The sequence below is a fragment of the Carassius auratus genome, chromosome 30 (assembly GCF_003368295.1).
Source record: "Carassius auratus strain Wakin chromosome 30, ASM336829v1, whole genome shotgun sequence".
Lineage (NCBI taxonomy): Eukaryota > Metazoa > Chordata > Actinopteri > Cypriniformes > Cyprinidae > Carassius > Carassius auratus.
In genome coordinates, this window is record NC_039272.1 from 26,468,410 (window position 1) to 26,494,382 (window position 25,973).

The 25,973-nt window shown below is 39.3% G+C and overlaps 1 protein-coding gene and 1 non-coding gene across 3 annotated transcripts; both read left to right on the top strand.

Annotated features, from left to right (window-relative positions):
• Nucleotides 1-209: 209 nt before the first annotated feature.
• On the top strand, nucleotides 210-280 carry trnag-ccc (transfer RNA glycine (anticodon CCC)). Its single transcript has one exon. It is a non-coding gene; the product is annotated as a tRNA-Gly (tRNA).
• Nucleotides 281-497: 217 nt separating this feature from the next.
• On the top strand, nucleotides 498-9,196 carry LOC113049819 (nucleolysin TIA-1-like). Of its 2 annotated transcripts, none has more exons than XM_026212471.1 (12): nucleotides 498-733; nucleotides 1,683-1,779; nucleotides 2,112-2,210; nucleotides 3,073-3,127; nucleotides 3,291-3,378; nucleotides 3,886-3,961; nucleotides 4,095-4,203; nucleotides 4,884-4,979; nucleotides 5,109-5,193; nucleotides 5,272-5,410; nucleotides 5,594-5,739; nucleotides 7,680-9,196. In XM_026212471.1, exons 1-12 carry the CDS (start codon nucleotides 705-707, stop codon nucleotides 7,816-7,818), a joined length of 1,158 nt encoding a protein of 385 aa, XP_026068256.1. In that variant the 5' UTR covers nucleotides 498-704; the 3' UTR covers nucleotides 7,819-9,196. The 2 variants fall into 2 exon arrangements, with proteins under 2 accessions (XP_026068256.1, XP_026068255.1); XM_026212470.1 differs by having other exon boundaries at nucleotides 500-733; nucleotides 5,591-5,739.
• The last annotated feature ends 16,777 nt before the right edge of the window (nucleotides 9,197-25,973 follow it).

Sequence of the window (25,973 nt, forward strand, 5' to 3'; positions counted from 1 at the left end):
AGCCAATTGTGCGATGCACACCTATATAAAGCTATTTCAATTAAATAAAACGTTAATATGACTTTTTTCACAATTGACTTTTTATCTCATATATTTTAGCCTTTTATGTAAAGATCGACTCAGTGTTCAGGGTTTTCTCAGTTTCAATTTTATATTTCTTAACGTCGACTTAATAACTGATATTCCACATGTGCTTTGTTATTCATACAGCGCCGCTGGTGTAGTGGTATCATGCAAGATTCCCATTCTTGCGACCCGGGTTCGATTCCCGGGCGGCGCACGTGCTTTTTTGTCTGCAAATATAAACATTTCAGTGAATTTCTCTGTTGCCAAACAGTCATTCCATTCTAAACACTGTACATACCGTGTACGTAAATTATTGTTTACTGTAATATACAGCACTCAGTCGTTTTCGTTCTCATTTTCAAAGCTTGTTTTCTGCGCGCTTTGTAGTCCGTACGCGCATGCGCGCTTGCATTTCCGGTCCGGTTGCTCCGCCATTTTATGTCGCCTTTCCATTGTTCATAACTGGAGTCAGCCGAGGCGGCATTTCACATTTACTCTCGTTAAAACAGGACTTGCGGATAACAGAGAGGGTAACAACACTGGAAAGAGCGGGACACAGGCGGAACTCGAGATCATCTTAACATCTACACAAGAGGATTTGCTCTCAGGGTTCAGTGTCTTAATTTAAACGGAAAAATATGATGGACGACGAGCAGCCCAAGACCCTGTACGTATATTGATTGCCATTGCACGCCAACACTTCAGGCATCCAGCTTCGTATCATATAAAGGCATTCCTTTTTTATCGCTTCAAAAACACTTTCCGATTTGTCATTTAGCTAGCTTGTGGTTGCTAACAGTCTTGAGTGCGATGCAAAGGGAACTAAGGTTACCGTACAACCACAAAGCAGACGTGTACATCGTGTTCCTTTAACAAAAGCTCCGATTGCTGGCGTTAAAGATGTACGTTATATTTGTCGCTGACGAGCGTTAGACAAAGGACAGTCGTGTGGTTTCAAAGCGTTTCGTACCCCATGTGCTAGTTGTTGAGTTAATTTAGATAATTGCAGCAGGCCTGTCGAGGCCCCAGCAGGGCCGCTCACACACACACGCACACACTGCTCTCTGTGTTTGAGTGTGTGAAGTTGCCTTGTACTTACTGGAAGCTCATTGTCGTTACAGCATTGCTAGACAAAGAGCCATTCTAGTATATATTCTCACGTATATATAACACTTCGCTTCTATAAATGCTGCATGCTTCTGCAGTTGACACGCAGACGCTGTAAATACAGATTGTAAATGTGAAAAATGCGAGTCTTTTGGTCATAGCAGACTACTCCGTGGAGAGCTTTTGTTACTTGTCGTTCACGCTGGCTGTGCGCTCAGTTTTGTCGTCTCTTTGTTTCAAATCTGTATATACACGACAATGAGCAGCTCATTGCCAGACGAATAATGAGGGTTTTTTAAGGTTAAGTACCGGCCAGTTGTTCCTCATGCCTTCCTAATTCCTTTTATAATGTAAATCAGTTGATCATTGGAAATCAGGCACTTGAAGATGGCGCAGATTGCGCGCATGGGCGCCTATGATTAGTGTATCAAATTATAGCATCAAAAACATGTTTCTAATATTTAGAAAGAAACTCATTGTTATTTGCTTATCCATTTTATTTTGTCCAGGTATGTGGGAAACCTGTCACGGGATGTGACCGAGGCCCTTATAATGCAGCTCTTTGGTCAAATTGGCCCCTGCAAGAGTTGTAAAATGATTGTGGATGTGAGTATACGATTTGTTATCTATCTATCTATAAATAACTTTTTTTTTTTTTTGCAAGATATTTCCCCTGAAGTGTATATGCAATGTACAACTTCTTTTGCATCAGTAACTTTTTTTATAAGTATCTTAAAAGATATTTTTAAGCATTAGTTTAAATTATTTTTCTCTGAGTTTTATTTCTTGCACCAGTACCTTTTTCATGAAGATATCCCACCCAGTCTGGCTTTTATCTGCTACTTGATCTTAAACTCTATATATTTGCAATAAGAAATATGAGTATATACACCACGTTACATACGTTGCTTTTGTCTGATCGACTCCTTTGCCTTCAGGCGGCAGGTAACGATCCATACTGCTTTGTGGAGTTCTTCGAGCACAGGCACGCAGCGGCCACAATCGCAGCTATGAACGGGCGTAAAATAATGGGTAAGGTAAGCTATCGTATCTACAGGGTGAGTTGGGCTGGGACGGGGGTGGGACAGTTTAGATGTGCTGCAGGCTTTTAGCGAAGTAGACTCGACCAGTTGAGTCCGAGTTCAAGGTTAGCATGTATACTGGATGTGCAATGTGAACTGAGGGGGAGATTTGGACATTTCTCCATACAAATCTAAATTATTTTGTACTCTAATTGAATAAAATAATGATTAGTGCGAATAGTACATGATTCATCTGACCGACGCTTTTGTATTTCCTTTGTTGGATGTAGCACTTCCTTGAAATTTGAATTTTGTGCTAAAGTAAAGACAGGAAAAGAAAAACTGATGTATCACAACCATTACCAATTTTTTTATTGTACGTAAGATAGCGTTTTGATTGACTTCAATCACATTCACTTATAGCCATGTCACCTCTGTAACTTTTTTTTAAGTTTTTGCTTCAAGTCTTCTCATTTACTCTTACCATTTTAAAAGTCTGAGGTTTGTAAGATTTTTTCATTTTTGCCTATTCAGTGCAAAATATTTTATCCTCAACAGGTAATGAAGGACCATTTGAGGAGTAATACAAGTTGATAAATTCACTTGTTTAGTAAGTCCCTTGTTATTTGGACCTTTTTGCTACCAGTCTTTTTTTATTTAATTTTTTGCCTATTAAATTAAGTTTTCACTTGGACCGTAGAGTATGAAGATAGTATGGTCAGGTCTCCCTCCTCTCTGCTGTACATTCAGTCCTCTGTAGAGTTAAGGAGAGTACTTTATTAATAGAGAAGTAGAGAGCAGCAGCTCGACCATATCTGTATCATTTCTAATCTTTCTCTCAATTTTTTTTTTCCTCCCTGTATTCCCTCTCTTCTAGGAGGTAAAGGTCAACTGGGCTACTTCACCTAGCAGCCAGAAAAAAGACACAACCAGTGAGTTCCATCTTCAATTAATGCCTGTAATCTTAAAAAGACCAAATATTGTCTGATTAATAGACCTAGTGCATACATTGATCTGTCACTCATTCATACTCTGAATGGCTGAATTCTTACAAATGGTGGTCAGTCCAATGAACTCTTGTCTGGTGTGCTTCAGATCACTTCCATGTCTTTGTTGGAGACCTCAGTCCAGAAATCACCACTGATGACATCAGAGCTGCCTTTGCACCCTTTGGGAGGATATCGTAAGTGAAATGACATGATGCATTTTGAATAAAGAAAACCAATGAGTTGCCTTCAAATGCTTTGAGTCATTAGGCCTGTTTAAAGACCAATAAAGCCAGAAACGTGCAAGGTCATGTTAAGGCCTTTGCACTTTTTTCTTGAAGAGATCATGCATGGCTAATTCAAAACCCATTGCCCACACTTTAAGGTTGCATGGATAGCTGAGTTGTCACTTTATTGAATACGAACTTGATTACTTGCTTTGCTAAATAATCTTGGATCATTTAAAATCTCATGTGAACTTTTTTTCTGGCCCTTTTTTGTTCCCCATTTGAATACTTAAGATGGGTTTTTGTAACGAGTAGTTCATCAACGTGTAGCAGCGTTAACATTGGTTGACTTTTCTGTCAGTAATATGTTTACAAGTCTCAAAGGATTTTGGCTTATTTTTTCCCTCTTAAAATAGCACATTGGAGTTAAAATTGTCTCTTCTCAACACGCCCAACTTTTTTCTCTTATTTTCTTAGAGACGCACGTGTAGTCAAAGACTTGGCAACGGGGAAGTCAAAAGGCTATGGTTTTGTCTCATTCTTCAACAAATGGGTGAGTCACGATCCCAACATCAGGAAATGCAGGTTTTGAATTAAGGGAGGGGAACATCTGCATTTGAATGCTTATCCCAGAAGCTTCTGTTGTGGCCATGTGCTGATGTTCCTGTTGTGCTGGTTATTGGCAGGATGCAGAGAATGCCATTCAGCAAATGGGAGGTCAGTGGTTGGGCGGCAGGCAGATCAGGACTAACTGGGCTACAAGAAAACCCCCAGCGCCTAAAGCAACCTATGAAAGTGAGTGTTTATATGTGTTAAAGACTTCTCCACTGCTTTTAATCAAGAGATAACCCTGAGCTCCATGAATAAGTAAAGCAGCATAAATGCCAGTTTTTTTTTTTAAATTTATGTTCCACATCTTATGTTTGTTTTTCAACCCACGCAAAGCTTTTGCTTCATCTAAGACCTTATTCACTAAGTCACATTTCATTCGATTCAAATATGTTACGTCAAGTCTTGTCGCACTGGTATAACCTTAACTATAGGTCTTGCAAGAACATGTCTGGCATCATTGTCAATCCTGGTTCAACCAACACCTATTACAGCAAAAAGGACTTCAGCTTTGAATAACTTCACTCTTTTTTTTAATGAAAATCAGTGATGAAAAATTTTACATTGTGTAAGAAATTTAAACACGATATAGAACAAAGAGGAGTCAAGTTTTAAAAAGGAAAAATATGGAAACTCTGGTAATTTTTGATCGAGATGTTAACGGTCTAATCAGATTCCGCGATCTATGCTAAATGTGCTACTGCCGGACCTGGAGATGGGATTAATGGATAAAAAAAAAATTGTAAAATTCAACTGTTCAACTATAGGGGAGTTGGGAAATGAGGCTATTTTCAAAAAATTGGAGTGTTCCTTTAAAATGAATGCATGGGGCCCATCAGTTAATCAGCATTTAATCAATTTCTCAGCAAATACCAAGCACTTGTCGTTTGATGAAGTGGTGAACCAGTCCAGCCCCAGCAACTGCACTGTGTATTGTGGTGGAGTCACTACAGGCCTTACAGGTTAGTGTTTGCTGCCTTTCGAGAACCTGGACTTTTATTTTTGTGCTGTCTGTGTAACCCTTTTCAATTCAAAGTTATGCGAATGGAAAGTCATTTTTGTAATGTGTTCCACTTCTCTTTCCTCTGAAGAACAACTCATGAGACAGACCTTTTCCCCATTTGGTCAAATCATGGAAATTCGAGTGTTTCCAGACAAAGGCTACTCGTTTGTGAGGTATGTTAATGTTGTTTAAGATGTGCTGGCTACAGGTCATAATGGGGGAGGCTGATGTAACACCGTTGATCTCTTCAGGTTCAACTCTCACGAAAGTGCAGCTCATGCGATAGTGTCTGTTAATGGCACGTCCGTAGAAGGTCACATGGTGAAATGTTACTGGGGTAAAGAGACCACAGACATGGTGAGCCCCATGCAGCAGGTGCAGGTACCCCAGGTGAGCAGTAGTATGTTTCCATCCCTGTTTTATTCTTTAAAAAAAAAAGTTGAGAATTGTTTCAGCAAAATTTAAAGGTGTATTTCTTCTTCTGTGGTAATATTCATGTATAGTGAGAATTGTTTCAAAGTTTCCTGATATTGTATAAATAACTAATGGCCGCATGTTCTGATTTTATAGCAGAACAAAGTTGGTTTTGCTGCACAACCCTATGGCCAGTGGGGACAGTGGTACGGCAACGCACAACAAATTAGTCAGTACGTCCCTAACGGCTGGCAGGTACCCACTTACGGTGTGTACGGACAGGCCTGGAACCAGCAGAGCTTCAAGTGAGTCTACAGATCAACATGCCTCCATTTTTCTTAACTTCAGAAGACTACTTTATTATAGTCAAATTTACTGGTTTAGTTAATAGTAGTAGTAGTAATCTCGGTTACTGTTGGTGAATTGGTGTATGTACTTTTTGCTTCAGGAAAACCTGACAATAAATAAATTAAATCAGCTGTAGACACTGACAGTGGAAACAATTAGAGGTTGACGTGTGGTTTTTTTTTTTTTTTTTTTTGATGGCCAATGCCAATACTCAAGAGACCTCAGTGGTGTAGATATACAGTACATAGTTCATAAAGTTTTACATTCAGATTCATTGTCAGTATAAAAGTCCCACTTCTGACACTTGTTAGCCAAAGAGAAGAACCCATCAGCCAATACTAGGGGTGTAACGGTACGCAAAAATCACGGTTCGGTACGTACCTCGGTTTTAAAGTCACTGTTCGGTTCATTTTCGGTACAGTAAGGGAAAGAAATGCAAACATTAAACTTCAGGTTGTTTATTACTATAAACATTTTTTTTTTAACAATTTGTTTACGCTTTAAAAAAAAAAAAACGTTTTAATAAAATACATATAAAAAAAGAATAAGAAATACTCTCAATACTCCAATAGTCAACTCCTTACTAAAACTAATATCATATACTAAAATATAATGAAAAATATAAATAACTATGATTACAGTGCAGTATTACCATCCCAGCTTGTAGGCCTGCTCATATTTAAAAAAAAATATATATATATAACTTTTCCAAAGTGTAATGTGCAGCATCTACAGTTTCAGTTTTTAGACCTGCTCAGATTTCGTTATTGCGTTGGACCGATCGGAATTAATAGCAAAGGTCTGTTTAACCTTTGAATTACAATCTTTTTTTTCCTAGTTGTAGTGATGTTCACACTTGCGTGATGCCTTTTGAAAACATTAGGCCGGTGACACACTGGCATATTGCACCTGTCAACAGTATTGACGGCAAAATAGACTACGTTTGACAGGTGCAATATTTGAAAATCTTTGTAATTTTTTTTTATTACATTTATATCTGAATATGTCAACCTATAGACTTTCAAACATCAAAGTGTCATGAATTAATATGTATTTGTGTACAAAATGACAAACATATTTTCCTATTCTATTTTGCCTGGAAACACAACACGCTTTTGTGTTGTGTAGAAAATAGGCGTCGGTTTTATTTCTAGCATGCACGCGTGTTCGTGTGTCTCACGCTGGCAGTCTGCAAGCTCTAACCAGTTAACATGGGTGCCGACATAAAAACGGACACGCCACGCAGCAGAGACACTTGCGCCATGCATCCAGTGTGTCGCCGGTCATCAGTTGCAGGGCAGGATTTGCGCTAAACGTGGAGTCTTCCGCAACTTAATGTTCGTTTGGAAACACGAAAATGAACCTATGTTCGGCATACAAAATATTGCATTCGTCATTCGGTACACGCGCGCACTGTACCGAAAGCCCTGTACCGGAACGGTCCGGTGTGAATACATGTACCGTGACACCCTTAGCCAATACCTATAAGAAAAAAAGCTAAATATTTGGCAACCACTTAAAATAACTTAGTTTTGTCTAGCTCAGATACTTATAGATACTTAAGTTGTTATTTTCTGTGTGCCCTAGCATAAAAAAAAATATGTATGCGTGTATGGATAAAATCCTTAAACTATTGGGAAAATTATTGTCCAAAATCTATGGGAACTTTTTTGTACACACAACATGTGGTTTAACCATTTATGCAGTGTTCAATAGTTCAAATGAGGGATTTCTTAGGCCCCACCAAACAAATTAGTGGAAAAATTGTCGATTCTGTGGTCAACATTTTCACTCATACATTTTCAGGTAAATGGGAGACTGTTTTCAGTTAGTATGATCAAATCAAAGTGTCTGCTAAATATCTTTTCCAGCTTCTAACGGTCACTTTGTCTTGTAGTCACATACAGGCTGGTGCTGGGTGGCCCGGTGTGAGCGCCGTGAGTAACGGAGGCGTGGTGGAGCCTGCGCAGGGAGTTAACGGGACCGTGTTAGCCAATCATTCCAGCATGGGCACTGCAGGATACCACACACACTGATTGAGCGACGGACAACTCTAGCACTCCACTGCTGCCGCAGCAGGGATCTACACACAACCCCCTCCCCATTCCTAAACACCCATCAAGATGCCTGGCCTGGGAAAGGGTGCCAATTATTATTATTTTTTTTTCCTGACCCTCATCATCCTCCATTTGTTATTTTCCTTGAGTTTGAAACTTTGAGGCAGATCTTGCTCGTCATCGCGGGGTCTCGAGTTGCCCAAGACTGGGATTAAACAACACACCCTGATTCACAAATGTATTCAGACACAATAACACACACCCACATAAATCCACAAGTCTTCGGCCTGGTGTCCGACTGACTTATTCCAAGAGGACAATTCCATTTTTAACTCAAAGTACTATAAATAAAATCAACAATAACTGCAACTTTTTCCATTTTGCTTTTTTGGTTTATTAAGAGCGATTTCAGCTGCTGATTTTGTAATATATGAAGCTTTGCCTTTTTTCTTTTTTTGGACTTGCCATTTTAAAAGCAAAATCGTTTTGTTGAGGGGAGCGATGATGACACCAACGAATCGTGTGAAATGTCAACTTTTGTTTTGTTTGGTTTATAAAATGAATAAAATGGATGTCAACTGTTGTATTTTTTTTAATTAGACATTCAATTTCTCAAACTGAACCAATTGCAGGGATGACTGCCACATTTTTTTCCTTCAAGGCAGATGAATATTGCACAATATTAATACGTTTTCACAAGAATTTGATGTTACGCAAATTTTAGGTATTTTAAATTGTTTTGCATTCCACTTTTTTTGAGGGCTTGTAATTCCAGTATACCATTCTGTACATAAATAACCAAACAACTGTGTTCAACTGTTGGGATGCTATATAAAGATAATTCAGATGTTGATTATGGATGCTTGCTTGCTTTTTTTTTGTAGTTAGGTGGGAGGGTGGGGGTGGGGGGGGGGGGTTTCGGGCTTCATCGCAACTATCTTTCAGCATTAGCAGCTCTGTTAAATGCTGGTCCATACGGTTTAAGGATTCTTTCAGATAACTTGTGGGGAAGAATCTGCTGTCTTGCGCTGCAACAAACTTTTTGGTAGAATTGTGATAATTATGTGTATAAAATGGAAATGTTGACTTTTTTTTTTTAATGAAGTATTCAGTATCAAGACGAGAAACCTGAATGGATCAGTATTTTGCACTGTTGCCCATTGGAGATTTAAAAGACGAAACCAATTGTGTTGCCTTATTTGAGTTGATTTCATTTGAAGAAACTGATGTTAATTAAACATAGGCAGTGCCTACAAATAAATTGAGACCTTGTGTTTTGAGGGATTTTTTAAAAATAATGTTCATCCTATTATAATGTGTTCTTGCTTTGTCCTATTAAAATACAGATGCGAACCAACATTTGTCTCTCCTGTCTTTGAGCTAGACTGTCTAACTGGACATATTGGGTTTATTAATTAGAAAAATAGTGAGGAACAGTTGTAATTTTTAGAACTAATAAAAAGGTTGGTTTGTCCCTTTTTTAAGTGTTCGGTTATTATAGGTTTAAAGATGAAACGTATTTGTTGTATAGGTTTATTTTCATATGGACGGATCTGGAACAAAGTTAAATCAAAATCTACATGACATTTTAAGTGGCAAAATTATTAAAGGCATGGTAAGTTTCATATATATATATATATATATATATATATATATATATATATATATAATAAAAACTTTACTCATCAAGAGATATATTATTGTGTAATTGTTATACATAAATTCTTTAAATTATTAGTAAATTCCCAAAAGTCCATATAAACAAAGAACAATCCATTGAAATCAGGGAGGAATAATTAATTTCCAAAATGTTAATGAGCTAGTAATTAATGAGAGTCGCTACTGACTTCAGTTCCCAGTATGCATTTGAGTGGTGAACCGGGAAGCTGGTTCCAGCTGCAGCGGAGTGTCTGAAGTGAAATCCTCCGCTGAAGCTGACCACTGAGCGCCCGCCTGGAGAGCGCCGCTGTAGAGGTTGGCCTGTCTCTCACCATCATTTACTTTGTTCATTCGTTGTCGCACAGCTAATGTTTAACTCAAATCAGTCCCAGTATATCGGTGTCTATTTGAATGCATTGTTAATCGTATAGACTTTAGTACAGTATGATTGCATATTAATGAACATTTTCATATCATTTGTGCAAATGTGACAGTAGCCTACGTTATGTGACTTGAAGAATTTGAAGAAATATTTAACGTGTTCTGTCTCGGTGTAAATGTACATAGTGAAGTATTTACTATTACTATTCATCATATGACTTAAAACAATGTAGTATTGCCTTGGGATTTTACGATCAGAGATTACATTAGCCAAATAAAGTGTCATGGGTTTTCAAATAAAGTAATACGGGTTTTTAGATGTTGTAATTCAACACCAGGGTTTCATGGACATGTGTTTTCTCCATGGTTCTCTCTCTCTCTCTAAAGAAGCCTACAGTTGGCATGTTAACCCTCCATTGACATGGTATTCCCATCTGATACCATTACTGTACCTGGAGCATTTCTAGCCTTTAATACGGTTTCATTGGCCCAATTCCAAATAAATAAATAAAACTAATAAAAAAAAAGTATTCCCATATTTTGATACTTTTCTTGGTTCTGTTATATATTTAGTAAATAATATAAATTTCCGAGGTCTGCAGTATTCACAAGTTACAAGCAGCATACTGAGCTGCCAAATGATATAATACATTTGCACATTTTGTCTCCTACAAACGACTGTAGGTAAATATCCAGTTAAATATTTTACGGAGACATAGAGCGATACTGATTGCCTCAGTAAAAAGGCTACACTGTTCCATAGTAGCACTACAGTAATTAAACAGTCCTTTGTTTAGCACCCCCCCCCCCTTCCCTGTTGATGAACAATAAAATTATCCTTTATCAATCTCGGTTTCAGTGTACACCTGCTAACAATGGATGGTTCTGTGGTAAACTATGAAATACTGCTGGCATTACAAACGGTGAATTGAGCAGGAAGCTAAAGCACTTGTGCAAGGCTACCTCAAGAAGCATCCACAAGTGCCCTCAGTGTGGCATTTACAATGGCACCTGTGGTCTCAGCTGTAAGAACAAGGCATGTGGAACCATCTTCAGCGATGGGGACCATGGAACGGGGGCATTTAAAGAAAGGTGCATGTGAAGTGGTTCGAGCTGTGATAGACAGTGGAGGTGGCTGGGTTGGAGGTCCGCAAGTGTTCTCTGTGCGTCAATGGGGACGTGGCTCTGAACAACGAGGCTTTGTTTGAGTTATTCCTCAGCTATTACTACCTCAGATGGAACCCTGACCTGTGTCAACCTCGGTTGCTGTTACATGCCCTCTTGCCAGCAGAAGGAAAGGGAGTTTACAGTTGAAGGTGGCCATCAGCAAGTATCGCAATCATCCCAAAGTCCCTGTAGCCATGTGAAGCAAGCCTTGGAGTGTCAGACCCATGCAACACCTCTGCCACTCAAAAGCTCTGTGCTGGAGACCATAGTGGCCATTTTACAAGACAATAAAGAGTTATGGGGGCTGGTTACTGAGACACTGGGACCTATGGTGCAGAGGGTCTCTGTAGCAGAAATGAGTCGAATCAGACAAATCAAAGAGTCTATCAGAGCTGTGTGCATTGAAACGAGAGCCGAACTCCTCAGGAAGTCATAAATCAGTTCTAGTGCCACAAGAACCAAGCAAGATAACCAACCAACCAACTTGTTCACACAACAGCTTTCAACATTAACACCAATAGAACAATTATTGACAATTTTAATTCGAAGAAGAGATTGTCAAATTTATTGTTCGTGATTGGAATGCAACACTGGACATCACATGTAAACCCAGGAGATCAAGTTAAATACTTGCATTGACTTCCCCCCCAGCCAGTGAAACCAGACTGAAATTCCTAAGGGGGAAGGGCTTTAAACCTCTGTCTTCACAGAACATCCCTTTGCCAGAGAATGGCAAAGAAACTGCTTTTTATACATTATATATGGACCAGAATGAACTCAAAAAGACTTCTAAATGAATCGTTCCATTGCTTAACTCCATATTCATTTATGTGTAACCCACACATTTGACTATCATGTATAATCACTTATTGTGTATGTCTTTTGATAACTATAGGATACATAGTCATGTCTAGTATCGACATAATCAAATTTTCTTGCTTGATATTGTTCTGACAATCATTTATTTGTAAAATATATCATAATCATGTTATAGGAATCATGTCCAAAATTAGACCCTGTGAGGCAAGAACCACATGCTTGGTAAGATAAACAATGATTTATGATACCCCAGACCCCAGGACCATAACTGATTGGTCAAGGCAACATTTGAGGGGTGGCCAACAAGGAAGTTTAAATACTTTGGACCCCATGAAATTTTGCTTTTAGTTCTAGCATTGCTTGTGCTATCAGTCATGCCTTGCTTTTAGTCTGCTTTTAGTCCCTAGCTGCTGCTATTAGCCATGTCGGCTTTTAGTCTGCTTTTAGTTCCAGCCTTGCTCGTGCCATCAGTCATGCCTTCTCTTAGCTTGTAGCTTTGCTACCTAGCTTTAGCTTGTAGCATCTAGCCTTGCGGTTAGTCATCATTGTTCTTTGAGCGCGGTTCCTGCGTGCTTCGGCCTGCCTGCTGCTACTATGCCACAATGAAAAGGAACACAACCTAGTCTCGTCAAACTTTATTTCTTTTCTTTTCCGTTTGAGAGTTTCGTGTTCTGAGTTAAGTTTTGTAACGTCAAGTCTCCGACGCCTGACCTCGGATGCCCGTTCAACTTCGACCAGCGCACACGACTCTGCACTTTGAGCCAACGCCCAACAACCACAGGCTTCCCAAGACGTCACTTCACTACTGAACTTCCAGCCAATCAGCGACACCGGGATACCCCTTTCAACGGGAGTCCCTTTCACAGGAAACTAAGGCAACGTATCCCCAGATATTTGTTGTGCTGGTGTATCTAATATAATTTTAGTCACATTGAGGAACTCAATGCGAGCGCTAATTACGTGATTGATGGTTGTTCATGTCTATGCAATTTAACGTATTGCTGTAAACTTGGGATTCCATATTTCCATTCTCTTAAACTCATCTTTCCTTAACTTTCGACCTTCCTGCAACTTGTGTGAATGTGTGTGTGCGTGCGTTTATGTGTTAGATTAGTTTATATGTCTTAGATTTATCTAATAAAGCCTTATTCATATTGAAAAGAGAAGTATCTTGTGTTTTGTGCTTACAAGTTAATGTCTTAAACTGCCGATCTTGTTACTGTGCTAATTGATAGTGTTTTCACTATAGTTTGGATATTAGTATCCAGCGCAGATTTGATGTTAAATGGCTTGTTTACTGAACCGCAGGCGCGTCTCCGTGAACAGCCGTGAAACAGTGATTCTGTTCAAATTCCCTTTAAAATCTTAAATGATTCCCTTTGAGCTAAATTGACCTGTTTCCCTTACATCTCTAAAGGGACCCTAATAGTGAAGTACCAGCCAGGTGAAGCCCACCCTCTGGGACTGCTTCATCTGATAGTGACCATATCTGGTGTTAAAGACAAGACTATGGGTCTGGCTCCCTTTCACTGTGCATGTTACGTAACTAATACCAAGGGGGATTTGGGGGTGAGAACTGGGGGTCAGTCAAATATCAACATAGGAGAAAAATCCCTCCAGCATAGTTTACCTGAGCGCTGCCTCCATTTCTATGCTTGCGTTTGTGACTTTACAAGTGATGAAAAGCTGACCTCTGAGTTTTCAGCTTTTCTCAACTACAACATTAATGGTAAGTCCACCATTTAGGTCCTAGGTCTTGAACCCTGCTTCTGGATACCCACTCTCCTGTAAAAATTGATTTCCAATCTGCTTTAGCTCACCTGGATATTTGATATTTCAAGTGATCTAGAAGAGCTTGATTATGTGGTTCTGGTGTGTTTGATTAGGGTTGTAGCTTAACTATGCAGGACAGTGAGTCCCCAGGAAACATAGGATTTAGGTTGGCTCCTTATGTCAGGCCTGAGCTACATTGGTCTCAGAGGGCCGCTGTCCTGCAGAGTTTAGTTCCAACCCCATTAAAAACACACAAACCAGCTAATGGCTGCATCCAGGAAAACTGAAAAATGCTGCGCTGCGGAGGATGCATTCCAAGGTAGAAGGAATTAAGTCACGTCCAAATGCAATGTTAGCTTCAGTTCCTGTCTCCTGAGATGCCTTCATCTGTCCGATTTTGGAGGCAGCATAGATGTATTCTTCACTGCCTTTGATATGCCACAATTCTGTGCATTCCATTCCATGATAGTTAAGCTAAAAAATAAAGATGGCGTCTGAAAGTTGTGGCCGGTTGTCGGTTTGTGTGTTAAAGTATGTTTTTGATCAACGTTTTCCCCTTTTGATGTCATTTCTAGTGAGAAATTAATATTGTAGTAATGAAATATGCATTTAGTTATCACCAAAGCTCTCCATATTTTGCTGTAGATAATTAAACCATTACTCTGTCTGAAATCTTTTTCATGAGGTGCCCTCGTGCCAAAGTTTTCGGATGCAGCCAATGTCTTCAAGATCACTAGAAAACTATAGACAATTGTGTTTGATTAGGGTTGGAGGTAAACTCTGCAGGATACTGGCCCTTCAGGACCAAAGTTGCCCAGCCCTGTCTTATGTGCACATACTGTAAGCTTCCTTCCAAAACCTAGTGCAGTGGTTCTCAATTTCAGTCCTGAACATTTTGTATGCTTATCTAAAACACCTGATTCAGATCATCAGCATATTAGGAGAGATCTCCATGAACTGAACTGAATGTGACAGATCAGAGAGAAATACAAATCCACTGTCCAAATACCCACACTTGCAATCTTGGCCCCTTTAGAAGACGTGTGCGCGACAAGAAGTATGTGCGCAAGACTGTCCCAAGTTCTTAAAAACACCAAAGCGCAGTGCCCTTAACACACACTAAATCCACACGATCTTGAATACTGCTCCAGAGCATTCTGGTATTCAAGGCTTAGTGTATCCCATCATGCATCATGTTCTGGAAATAAGTTGCGAAACTTTTTGCTAAGATCGCGAGAGGTCATGGAAACTTATTCAATGTAAGTTAAATATTAATAATAATTAGATATTACATATAATTGGTAGTAAAACAAAGTGCTATACATTTTATTTGTACAAAGGTGAGTATTTAAAAGTTTATTTTAAAATGAACACACTATAAGTGTTTTTACAACAGTATACTTTAATTTCATGAGTGTCTGCAGGACTATTAGGAGAGGTGGAGGTGTAACTGTTCCATTCAAAGATGTCTTTCAGTGCAAGCAAGTGTCATTTGGTCAGTACTTGTCTTTTGAATATCTAGGGATTGTGCTGAAAGGTGCTCCACACATTATAGGCCTCCAAAATACTCTCCAGTCTTTGTTGAAGAGGTCACAGAAATGTTATCAATGATTTCCTCAGAGTTTGACTGATTTGCTATTGCAGGGGATTTTAATATTCACATAGAAAATGCAGAAAACAAAACTACGAAAGAAATGATAATGGTTCTAAACACTTTTGACTTAACTCAGCATGTGCATGGACCCACACACAAAGGAGGACACACTCTGGATTTAATCATCAGTAGGGGTCTAAACATTTCATCCATTGTTATTAAGGACGTAGCACTATCTGATCTCTTCTGTATTTTCTTTGATATATTGATCTCTGCTACCACTGAATCTAGACCTGTCTCTGTCAGAAGGAGATGCATAAACGAGAACACAAGTATACTATTTATGGAGGCTATACCTTTAACAGCAAGCATTTCTGCAGACTCTGTTGATATTCTCCTTGATTCCTTCAACTCAAAAGTTAAGAATGTTATTGATGATATTGCACCAATAATAGTCAATAAGAAAACAAGCAGACAGAAATCAGTTTGGAGAAGATCAGCAGCAGTTCAGACTATCAAAAGACAATGCAGAAAAGCCGAGCGGATGTGGCGGAAGACAAAATTTGAAATTCACTATAGCATCTATAAAGACAGCCTTCATGCTTTTAATGTGAAACTAGCCACAGCTAGACAACATTTCTTCTCAAACCTTATAAACAGTAACTTAAATAACACTCGTACTCTTTTTGCCACTGTTGAGAAACTGACAAATCCCCCAAGTCAGATTCCCAGTGAAATTCTCTCAGACAGCAAATGCAATGAGTTAGCTTCCTTCTTTTCTGAAAAGATCATCAATATCAGGAAGGCGATTTGGCACATCCTCAAGCAATGCACAGGTCAGACAGATTTGGCCACAATATCAAAAATATACTATTATGTCTACTTTTGAAGGAACTGATGGCAACATTTTTTCAAAAGTGTGCTTAATTGTTTAGAAGCAGATCTCTTAGAAGTGGAGAATGCCTCATTTTTTTCTGGGACATTTCCAAACTCCCTGAAAACTGCAGTTGTTAAACCCTCCTGAAAAAGAGCAATCCTGATAACACAATTTTGAGCAATTTCAGACCAATATCTTATCTTCCTTTTATAGGCAAAATATAGAAAAAGTAGTTTTTAATCAGCTAAACAAATAATTAAACTCAAATGGACACCTGGACAATTTTCAATCTGGTTTCCGGCTGCATCACATCACAGAGACAGCATTCATTAAGATAAATGATATTCACTTAAATTCTTACTCTGGCAAAATATCGGTGCTGGTATTGCTAGATCCCACAAGGGTCAATACTTGCACCGCTCTTGTTTAGCCTGTATATGCTCCCACTAAGTCATATAATGAGAAAGAACCCAATTGCCTATCACAGCTATGCTGATGATACCCAGTTTTACCTAGCCTTAACTGCAAATAACCACAGCCCAATTGACTCCCTCTGCCAATTTATTGGTGAAATTCAATTCAATTCAATTCAATTCAATTCAAGTTTATTTGTATAGCGCTTTTCACAAAACAAATCGTTACAAAGCAACTTTACAGAAAATTATGTTTCTACAATATTTAGTAGTAGCTAGTAGTTTGTGCACATTTGACAGGATTTTAGAAAAAATAAAAATAATAATAATAATACAAGACGTAGTCAGCTAGACGATGAACTATCAATATTATTAATTAAGTTATTATATGATTCAGTCACACATTTAGCAATAATTGTTAGTTCTGTTTGTTGATTCAGGGTTAGCATCATCTGGGGTCCTCTGAGGGTCAGCATCATCTCTTCTCAGGTGTTCTGGAACCAGACTGGAGCTTGTGTAAATCCTAGTTACCACGGGATGTAAATCCCGTGGTGAAACATAGAAACAAAATACAGACATCATTAGCATAGCTGCTGATCCAACAAAGTAAAATAAGTTTAACCCAAGCTAATGAATAAAAATGCACCTTTGATCAGATGCAACTACACTCACAATTAAAAAGATACATTATTCAAATGCTTGGCGAAAGAGATGTGTTTTTAATCTAGATTTAAACAGAGAGAGTGTGTCTGAACCCCGAACATTATCAGGAAGGCTATTACAGAGTTTGGGAGCCAAATGTGAGAAAGCTCTACCTCCTTTAGTGGACTTTGCTATCCTAGGAACGACCAAAAGTCCAGCGTTTTGTGACCTTAGGGTGCGTGATGGGTTGTAACGTGGTAGAAGGCTAGTTAGGTACGCTGGAGCTAAACCATGTAGGGCCTTATAGGTAAGTAATGGTAATTTGTAACTGATACGGAACTTAATAGGTAGCCAGTGCAGAGACTGTAAAATTGGGGTAATATGATCATATTTTCTTGACCTCGTAAGGACTCTAGCTGCTGCATTTTGTACTACCTGTAGCTTGTTTATTGATGAAGCAGGACAACCACCTAGAAGTGCATTACAATAGTCCAGTCTAGAGGTCATAAATGCATGAACTAGCTTTTCTGCATCAGAAACAGATAACATGTTTCGTAGCTTGGCAATGTTTCTAAGATGGAAGAATGCAGTTTTTGTAACATTGAAAATTGCTGTCTAATATAACACCCAGATTTCTGACTGTAGAGGAAATAACAGTACATCTGTCTAGTTGCAGATTGTAATCTACAAGATTCTGTGTAGTGTTTTTTGGTCCAATAATTAGTATCTCTGTCTTATCCGAATTTAATTGGAGAAAATTATTTGTCATCCAATCTTTTACATTTTTAACACACTCTGTTAGCTTAGATAATTGGGAAGTTTCATCTGGTCTCGTTGAGATATATAGCTGAGTATCATCAGCATAACAGTGGAAGCTAATTCCATATTTTCTAATAATATTAACAAGGGGCAACATGTATATTGAAAATAGAAGGGGACCTAGCACGGATCCTTGTGGCACTCCATATTTTACTGATGATAAATGAGATGACTCCCCATTTAAGTAAACAAAATGGTAGCGATCGGACTTGTCATGATCTATGGTGTCGAATGCAGCACTAAGATCAAGTAAGACTAGAAATGAGATGCAGCCTTGGTCTGACCCAAGGAGCAGGTCATTTGTAATTTTAACAAGTTTCTGTGCTATGGTGGGGCCTGAAACCTGACTGAAATTCTTCATACAGATCATTTTTATGCAGGAAGGTGCTCAATTCAGCAGACACAACTTTTTCTAAAATTTTAGACATAAATGGAAGATTTGAAATAGGCCTATAATTTGCCAGTACACTAGGATCTAGTTTTGGTTTCTTAATAAGAGGCTTGATAACCGCCAGCTTGAATGGTTTTGGGACGTGTCCTAAAGATAACGACGAGTTAATGATATTGAGAAGCGGTTCTTCGGCTACAGGTAACAGCTCTTTCAGTAATTTAGTGGGTACAGGATCTAATAAACATGTTGTTGGTTTAGATACAGTGATAAGTTTATTTAGTTCTTCCTGTCCTATGGTTGTAAAGCACTGCAGTTTATCTTTGGGTGCGATGGATGAAACTGAAGTGTTAGATGCTGTAGAATCTACATTCGCTATTGTATTTCTAATGTTATCTATTTTATCAGTGAAGAAATTCATAAAGTCATTACTATTTAACGTTGGTGGAATATTTGAATCAGGTGGCGTCTGGTAATTTGTTAACTTAGCCACTGTGCTAAATAAAAACCTTGGATTGTTTTGGTTATTTTCAATGAGTTTGTGTATATGCTCTGCCCTAGCAGTTTTTAGAGCCTGTCTATAGCTGGACATACTGTTTTTCCATGCAATTCTAAAAACTTCTAAGTTAGTTTTTCTCCATTTGTGTTCAAGACTACGAGTTACTTTCTTGAGAGAGTGAGTATTACTGTTATACCACGGTACAGTACGTTTTTCTCTAACTTTTTTCAATTTGATTGGGGCAACAGCTTCTAATGTATTAGAGAAAATAGTGCCCATGTTGTCAGTAATTTCGTCTAATTCATGTGTATTTTTGGGTACAAATATCAGTTGAGATAGATCAGGCAGGTTATTTGCGAATCTTTCTTTGGTGGCTGGAACAATAGTTCTTCCCAGACGGTATCGCTGCGACATATAGTTAATATCAGTTATATGCAGCATGCACGATATAAGGAAATGGTCTGTAATATCATCACTTTCAGGTACAATATCTATAGCAGTAAGATCGATTCCATGCGATATAATTAAATCTAGTGTATGATTAAAACGATGAGTGGGCCCGGTGACATTTTGCTTGACTCCAAAGGAGTTTATTAGGTCAGTAAACGCAAGTCCTAATGTATCATTTGCATTATCAACGTGAATATTAAAATCTCCCATGATTAGCGCCTTATCAACTGTAACTAGAAGGTCTGAGAGGAAATCTGCAAATTCTTTCAGGAATTCTGTATACGGCCCTGGTGGTCTATACACAGTAGCCAGAGCAAGAGATACATTAGATTTCTTTTGCATGTCTGACAGAGTAACATTTAGCAGAAGTATTTCAAATGAGTTAAACATGTATCCTGTTTTCTGGGTAACATTGAGAATATCACTATATATTGTTGCAACACCCCCGCCACGACCAGTCTGACAGGGCTCATGCTTATAACAGTAGTTTGGTGGAGTAGACTCATTTAGACCAATATAATCATTTGGTTTTAGCCAGGTTTCAGTCAAGCAGAGTATATCAAAACTATTATCTGTGATCATTTCATTTACAATAACTGCTTTTGGTGTGAGTGATCTAATATTTATGAGCCCAAACTTTAAAAATTGTTTTTGTTCATTTACTTTACATTTTTCTGATTTAATTATGATAAGATTTTTTCTAGATCCTACATTATATTTATATTTATATTTTGACCTCACTATTCGGGGAACAGACACAGTCTTAATAGGTTTTACAGCGCAAGTACTTTTAGCATTTAAGCGGGTGGAACAAAACTCATCATAATGGTTATTTGAGAATTGTCTTACTAGTCACATGGAGCGAAGTGTCCTGGAGATGTTGTCAGAGAGAAGCTCCGCTCCAATTCTGCTGGGGTGTAATCCATCAGCGCGAAACAGTCTAGGACGCTCCCAGAAAAGATTCCAGTTATTAACAAATAGCAGTTTCTGTTCTTTACACCATGACAACAACCATTCATTTAAAGCAAAAAGTCTACTGAACCTTTCGTGTCCTCGTCGATACGTGGGCAGTGGTCCTGACACGACGATCGTTGCCGCCGGCGTCGTGCTGCGAACCGTCTCGATCAGGCTCCTGAAGTCCCTCTTCAGCGTCTCCGTCTGCCGCAGCGTGGTGTCGTTAACCCCGGCGTGAAGCACGACCGCTCTGGGGCTCTCGTCGTCCTTCAGGATCGCGGGTATCTGCGCAGAAACATCGAGAACACGAGCACCAGGCAAACAATGAGTGTGCACTTTACCTTCGGCTAACGTAGCACTTACGTGTCGGACGATGGAGTCTCCGATGATCACAGCGTCGCGTCCTGTCTCGCGGAGGGGAGCGAAGCGGTTCTGGAGGGAGATCTCGAAGGCAGGAGGGGGAGAAGTCGTCGCCCGGGACCCGGCTCGTGTCCTCCGCTGTGGATGCACCCAGGGTCCGTGGTGTCCCGGCGTCGCAGTGAAGGACATCTGGGAAGATCGCGTCCTTTGTGCACCGGCCCTGCGCAGAGAAACACACGGAGTAGACGTGGTGGGACTGTTAACAGCACGCTGTATACTTACCCCGGACTTGTGAGCGTCAGCCCGGGATGATTCCAGCGTGGCTCTCCGCTCTCTCAGCTGGGCCTGCCTCTGTTCCAGGTCGCGAATCTGCTTCCCCACGGCCTCGAGCTCGAGCTGCACAGAGTGGAGACATTCATCCGCCATTAAAGCAAGTAACAGTGAGTACAGCAGTGGTAATGTGTGTGAATAGAGTATTAGCAATGTAAGCGCAGTTAGCAGCAACCACGCTTGCTGATGTTAACTGGCTAAAAGCTAATAGCGGACCCGGGAGATCAAAATAAAACTAGTGATAGCGAGTCGCTCTGATTGTTTTTGTTGTAAAATACAATAGAGGATATATTCACGCGTTATATAAACGGAAACGATGATGTATAAAATTGATTTTAAAGTTAAAAATAGTCAATGAAAAGAATATAGTGACGGAGCTCAAACGCAGTACAGCCGTCAACAACAAAATTAAAGGGTTAGTTCACCCAATAATCAAAATTATATCATTAATAACTCACCCTCACGTCGTTCCAAACCAGTGAGACCTCTGTTTATCTTCGGAACACAGTTTAAGATATTTTAGATTTAGTCCCGAGAGCTGACTCAAGAAGGACTGAGTCAGTCTTTTGTTCGTTATCTGGCTCGGCTCGGTGTTCATCTTCAGTTCTCTCTTCACAGCAGTTCAGTTCAGGATATTGGTTTGTTTGAACTCAGAGGGAGTGTCAGCCACATTAAAAATTGAACAGCTTAAGTCCTTTGTGGATTAATTATAGACAGTAAAAGAAATGGACACAGCGACCCCATTGGAACTCAATTGAGACAAGTGAAGCCCATTTTTTGCGTTTTTTAGCACTTCCGTTTCTGACGCGCAGACTCAAACGAAGCTTGACGACGTCAGCAACCTGTCTGACAGATGTAAATCTTCTAAGTGGCTGTGCGTGCAAACTGCCATCATTAATCTTGCAGAGACGGCGAGCTTGAGCGGGGAATTCTTTGGCGTGAGTGAGCAGGAGTAAGTATTCTGATTAATTATCTTGTATAGTATTTTAAAATGTAACGCCAGTACGCCATATTAAGTTAATTGCCTGCGAGCTTCTCCTCCTGTCTGTACGGTAATGCGACAGAGAGCCGAGTGGTTATGACGCAATCGTTAGCCTATTTTTTACAAAAACTGTTTATACGGGGCCATAATGTAACATAGAAGGTAATGGAGCCCTTTATACATTGTCGTGTATCTTTAGAAATAAATAATGGACAAACGGACTCTTTAAACGCCTCAGATGTAAAGTTATTCGCTGTCAAAGTGACGCCAAAATGAATGGGAGTCAATGGGAATGCTAACGCAAGTGAAGTTCTGCTAAACGATGGCAGCCCCCACCCGACTTCAACTTCCGGTCGAGTTCCTTGCCCCCTGGGATTAATGTGTATTAGAGATGCGAACCGTTTCAAACTATTCAGTTCGATTTGGTGAACTGGTTCAAAAAGATCCAGTTACATCGAATGATTTGTTTGCGAACCGGATATCATACACTGCTTAGTTTTGAGCTCTCTCACAACAGACACGGAAGAGAAGACAATGCTGAATAAAGTTATAGTTTTTGCTATTTTTGGACCAAAATGCATTTTTGTTGCTTCAAAAAATTCTAACTGACCCTCTGATGTCACATGGACTACTTTGATGATGTTTTTCTTACCTTTCTGGACATGGACAGTAGACTGTACACAAAGTTTCAATGGAGGGACTGAGAGCTCTCGGACCAAATGTATAATATCTTAAACTGTGTTCCAAAGATAAACGGAGGTCTCACGGGTTTGGAACGACATGAGGGTAAGTTATTAATTACATAATTTTTATTATTGGGTGAACTAACCCTTTAATAGTTGGATGTGCCAGAACTTTCTTCAGTTAAACAAGGAAAAAATATGAAGTTTTCAAGGTGAATGCATAGCTTGACTCTAGGGGTCAAACAACTAAAAATCAAGTCAGGAATCTTGGTGTGATTCTGGAGACAGACCTTAGTTTCAGTAGTCATGTCAAAGCAGTAACTAAATAAGCATACTATCATCTAAAAAACATTGCAAGAATTGTTTCCAATCAAGACTTGTAGAAACTTGTTCATGCCTTTATCACCAGCACGGTGGACTATTGTAATGGGCTCCTCACCGGCCTCTCCAAAAAAGACCATTAGACAACTGCAGCTCATCCAGAACGCTTCTGCCAGAATTCTGACTAGAACCAGAAAATCTGAGCATAACACACCAGTCCTCAGGTCCTTAGACCGGTTTCCAGTTACATTTAGGATTGATTTTTAAGTACTTTTACTCATTTATAAATCACTCAATGACCTAGGACCAAAATAAATTGCAGATATGTTCACTGAGTATAAACCTAACAGAGCACTCAGATCACTAGGATCGAGTCAGTTAGAAATACCAAGGGTTCACACAAAACAAGGGGAGTCCGGCTTTAGTTACTATGCCACCTGCATTTGGAATTAACTTCCAGAAGAAATCAGATGTGCTAAAACACTAATCACATTTAAATCTAGACTCAAAACTAATCTGTTTAGCTGTGCATTTATTGAATGAGCACTGTGCGATGTCTGAACCGACAATGCACTGTATTTTACATATTCACTGTATTTTATGTAAAATCTTTTTCTATTTTTAACTATTTTAAAATCATTTTAAATAAGTCAATTTGTAAATTATTTCCAAAGTTTTCTAGTTCAGTCCTTCAGAGGCTTGTAGGCTAGCCTCCCAAGGATCCTTCCGATTGAGATGGCCTTCAGGGATGTTTGATGACGTGACAGCCAAGATATGCAACCTTCGGAAGATGCAGTATTCCATTTGAGATGCACTAAACATGTGCAGAGCAGTGGGTCAGCGGGACCAGAATGGCCAATGACCATCAATGAGAACCAGTAACCTCAGCCTAATTTCTGTCTACTGCAGTGGTTTCCAATCCTGTTACTGAAAGGCATGTTCCTGAAGTTGCAATAAACGCACCTGAACCAGCTAATCAAGGTCTTCAGACGTAGTAGAAATGTCCAGTCAGGTATCTGGAAGCTGGTTAAAGCTAAACTATGCAGGATGTTGGAACTGCAAGAGAAGGTTTGGACACCCCTAGTTCAGTGGTTCCCAATCCTTGTCATGGGGACCCACTGCTCTGAACATTTTGTGTGTCTCTTTTATCTGGAAAACTAAGGCTATGTCCACACGAAGCTAGAGATTTCCCTATCCTATCTTTTTTTTTTTTTTTTTTTTACCTTGTCTCAAGGAATATCTGCATCTACGCAAAACCGACATACTAGGATGTAATATAAATGCCAGACCAGTACCTGGTGCTGAAATTCTGCCACAGAGATGCACTAAAAAGAAGACTTGGACTATGCGTGTAAACCTTGTGCGCTGTATACAAACAAACATGGAACAATACATTTATTAATCTGTTAATGTAAGTTAATAAAAAGACAATCATTTAGTGTTTGTTCATGTTTTTGTTTCTGTTACGTGACGTAGTGGTGACATTACATTTACATTTAGTCATTTAGCAGACGCTTTTATCCTCAGCAACTTACAAATGAGGACAATGGAAGCAATCAAAATAAACAAAGTGTTGGAGGTCTTTTTTGCTTTTGTTAATTGTACAATAAATGAAAAGAAATCAGATAGAATACAAAAAGATTAGAGAGCTAGATAGTTTTTTTTTAAGAAAACAAGCAGCATATAAATAGAGTGCAAGTCTAAAAGGGACAAGTGTGTGTGTTTTTTTAAAGAATAAAATTAGAATAGAGGGTGCTAGAGTTAGAGGGTCAAATTAAGATGGAAGAGATGTGTTTTAAGATGATTCTCGAAGATGGCTAAGCTGCTTGGATTGAGTTGGGCAGGTCATTCCACCAGGAGGGAACATTTAATTTAAAAGTCTGTAAAAGTGACTGTGTTTTTTTGGTATGTCACAATCAATTGTAAAGGTTTGATAGAACTGGCTGGAAGATCTGCCAAGAAAGCACTGCAATAGTCCAGCCTGGACAGAACAAGAGCTTGAACAAGGAGTTGTGCAGCATGTTCCGAAAGAAAAAGCCTGATCTTCTTGATGTTGAATAAAATAAAGTAAATCTGCAGGACCAGACAGTTTTAGCAAAGTGATCTGAGAAAGCCAGCTGATCATCAATCATAACTCCAAGGTTTCTGGCTGTTTTTGAAGGAGTTATGGTTGATGTGCCTAACTGGATGGTGACATTGTGATGAAACGATAGGTTTGCTTGAACCACATGCAGTTCTGTCTTTGCAAGGTTGAGATGAAGGTGATGGTCCTTCATTCAGCAAGAGAAGTCTGTTAGACAAGCTGAGATGGAGCAGCTATCATCAGATCATCAGGATGGAATGAGAGGTAGAGTTGAGTGTCATCAGAATAGCAGTGGTATGAAAAGCCATGTTTCTGAATGACAGAGCCTAATGATGACAAATGGACAGAGAAGAGAAGTGGTCCAAGAATTGAGCCCTGAGGCACCCCAGTAGTTAGATATTGTGACTTGGACACCTCACCCCTCCAAGATACTTTAAAGGACCTATCTGATAGGTAAAACTCAAACCACTGGAGTGTGGTTCCTGAGATGCCCTTTGCCAATAGGGTTGACAGGAGAATCTGGTGGTTAACCTTGTCAAAAGCAGCAGACAGATCATGTAAGATAAGTACTGAAGATTTGGATTCCACTCTTGTCTTAGGGCTTCAGCAACTGAGAGCAAGGCAGTCTCAGTTGAATGTCCACTTCTGAAGCCAGATTGGTTGCTGTCAAGGAGGTTGTTCTGTGTGAGAAAGGCAGTCACTTAGTTTAACACAGCACATTTGCGATGAAAGGAAGAAGGGAAACCGGTCTGTAGTTCTCTAAAAGAGTTGGGTTGAGGGTGGGTTTCATAAGTAGTGGAGTTATATGAGCCTGTCTTAATGTTGAGGGAAAAACACCAATGTGGAGGGATGTGTTAATGATGTGAGTGAGTGCAGGAAACGGCTTGAAAGAGATGAGATGGAATAGAATCAAGCGGACAAGTAGAAGGATGATTAGAAT

What these genes read in the sequence shown, in the direction of transcription:
- LOC113049819 (XM_026212470.1), top strand. Translation starts at nt 705, where the DNA reads ATGATGGACGACGAGCAGCCCAAGACCCT. An exon ending in GCCTAAAGCAACCTATGAAA is followed by an intron (nt 4,204 to 4,883) that starts GTGAGTGTTTAT and finishes TCAATTTCTCAG; the next exon opens with CAAATACCAAGCACTTGTCG. An exon ending in TGGAACCAGCAGAGCTTCAA is followed by an intron (nt 5,740 to 7,679) that starts GTGAGTCTACAG and finishes TTTGTCTTGTAG; the next exon opens with TCACATACAGGCTGGTGCTG.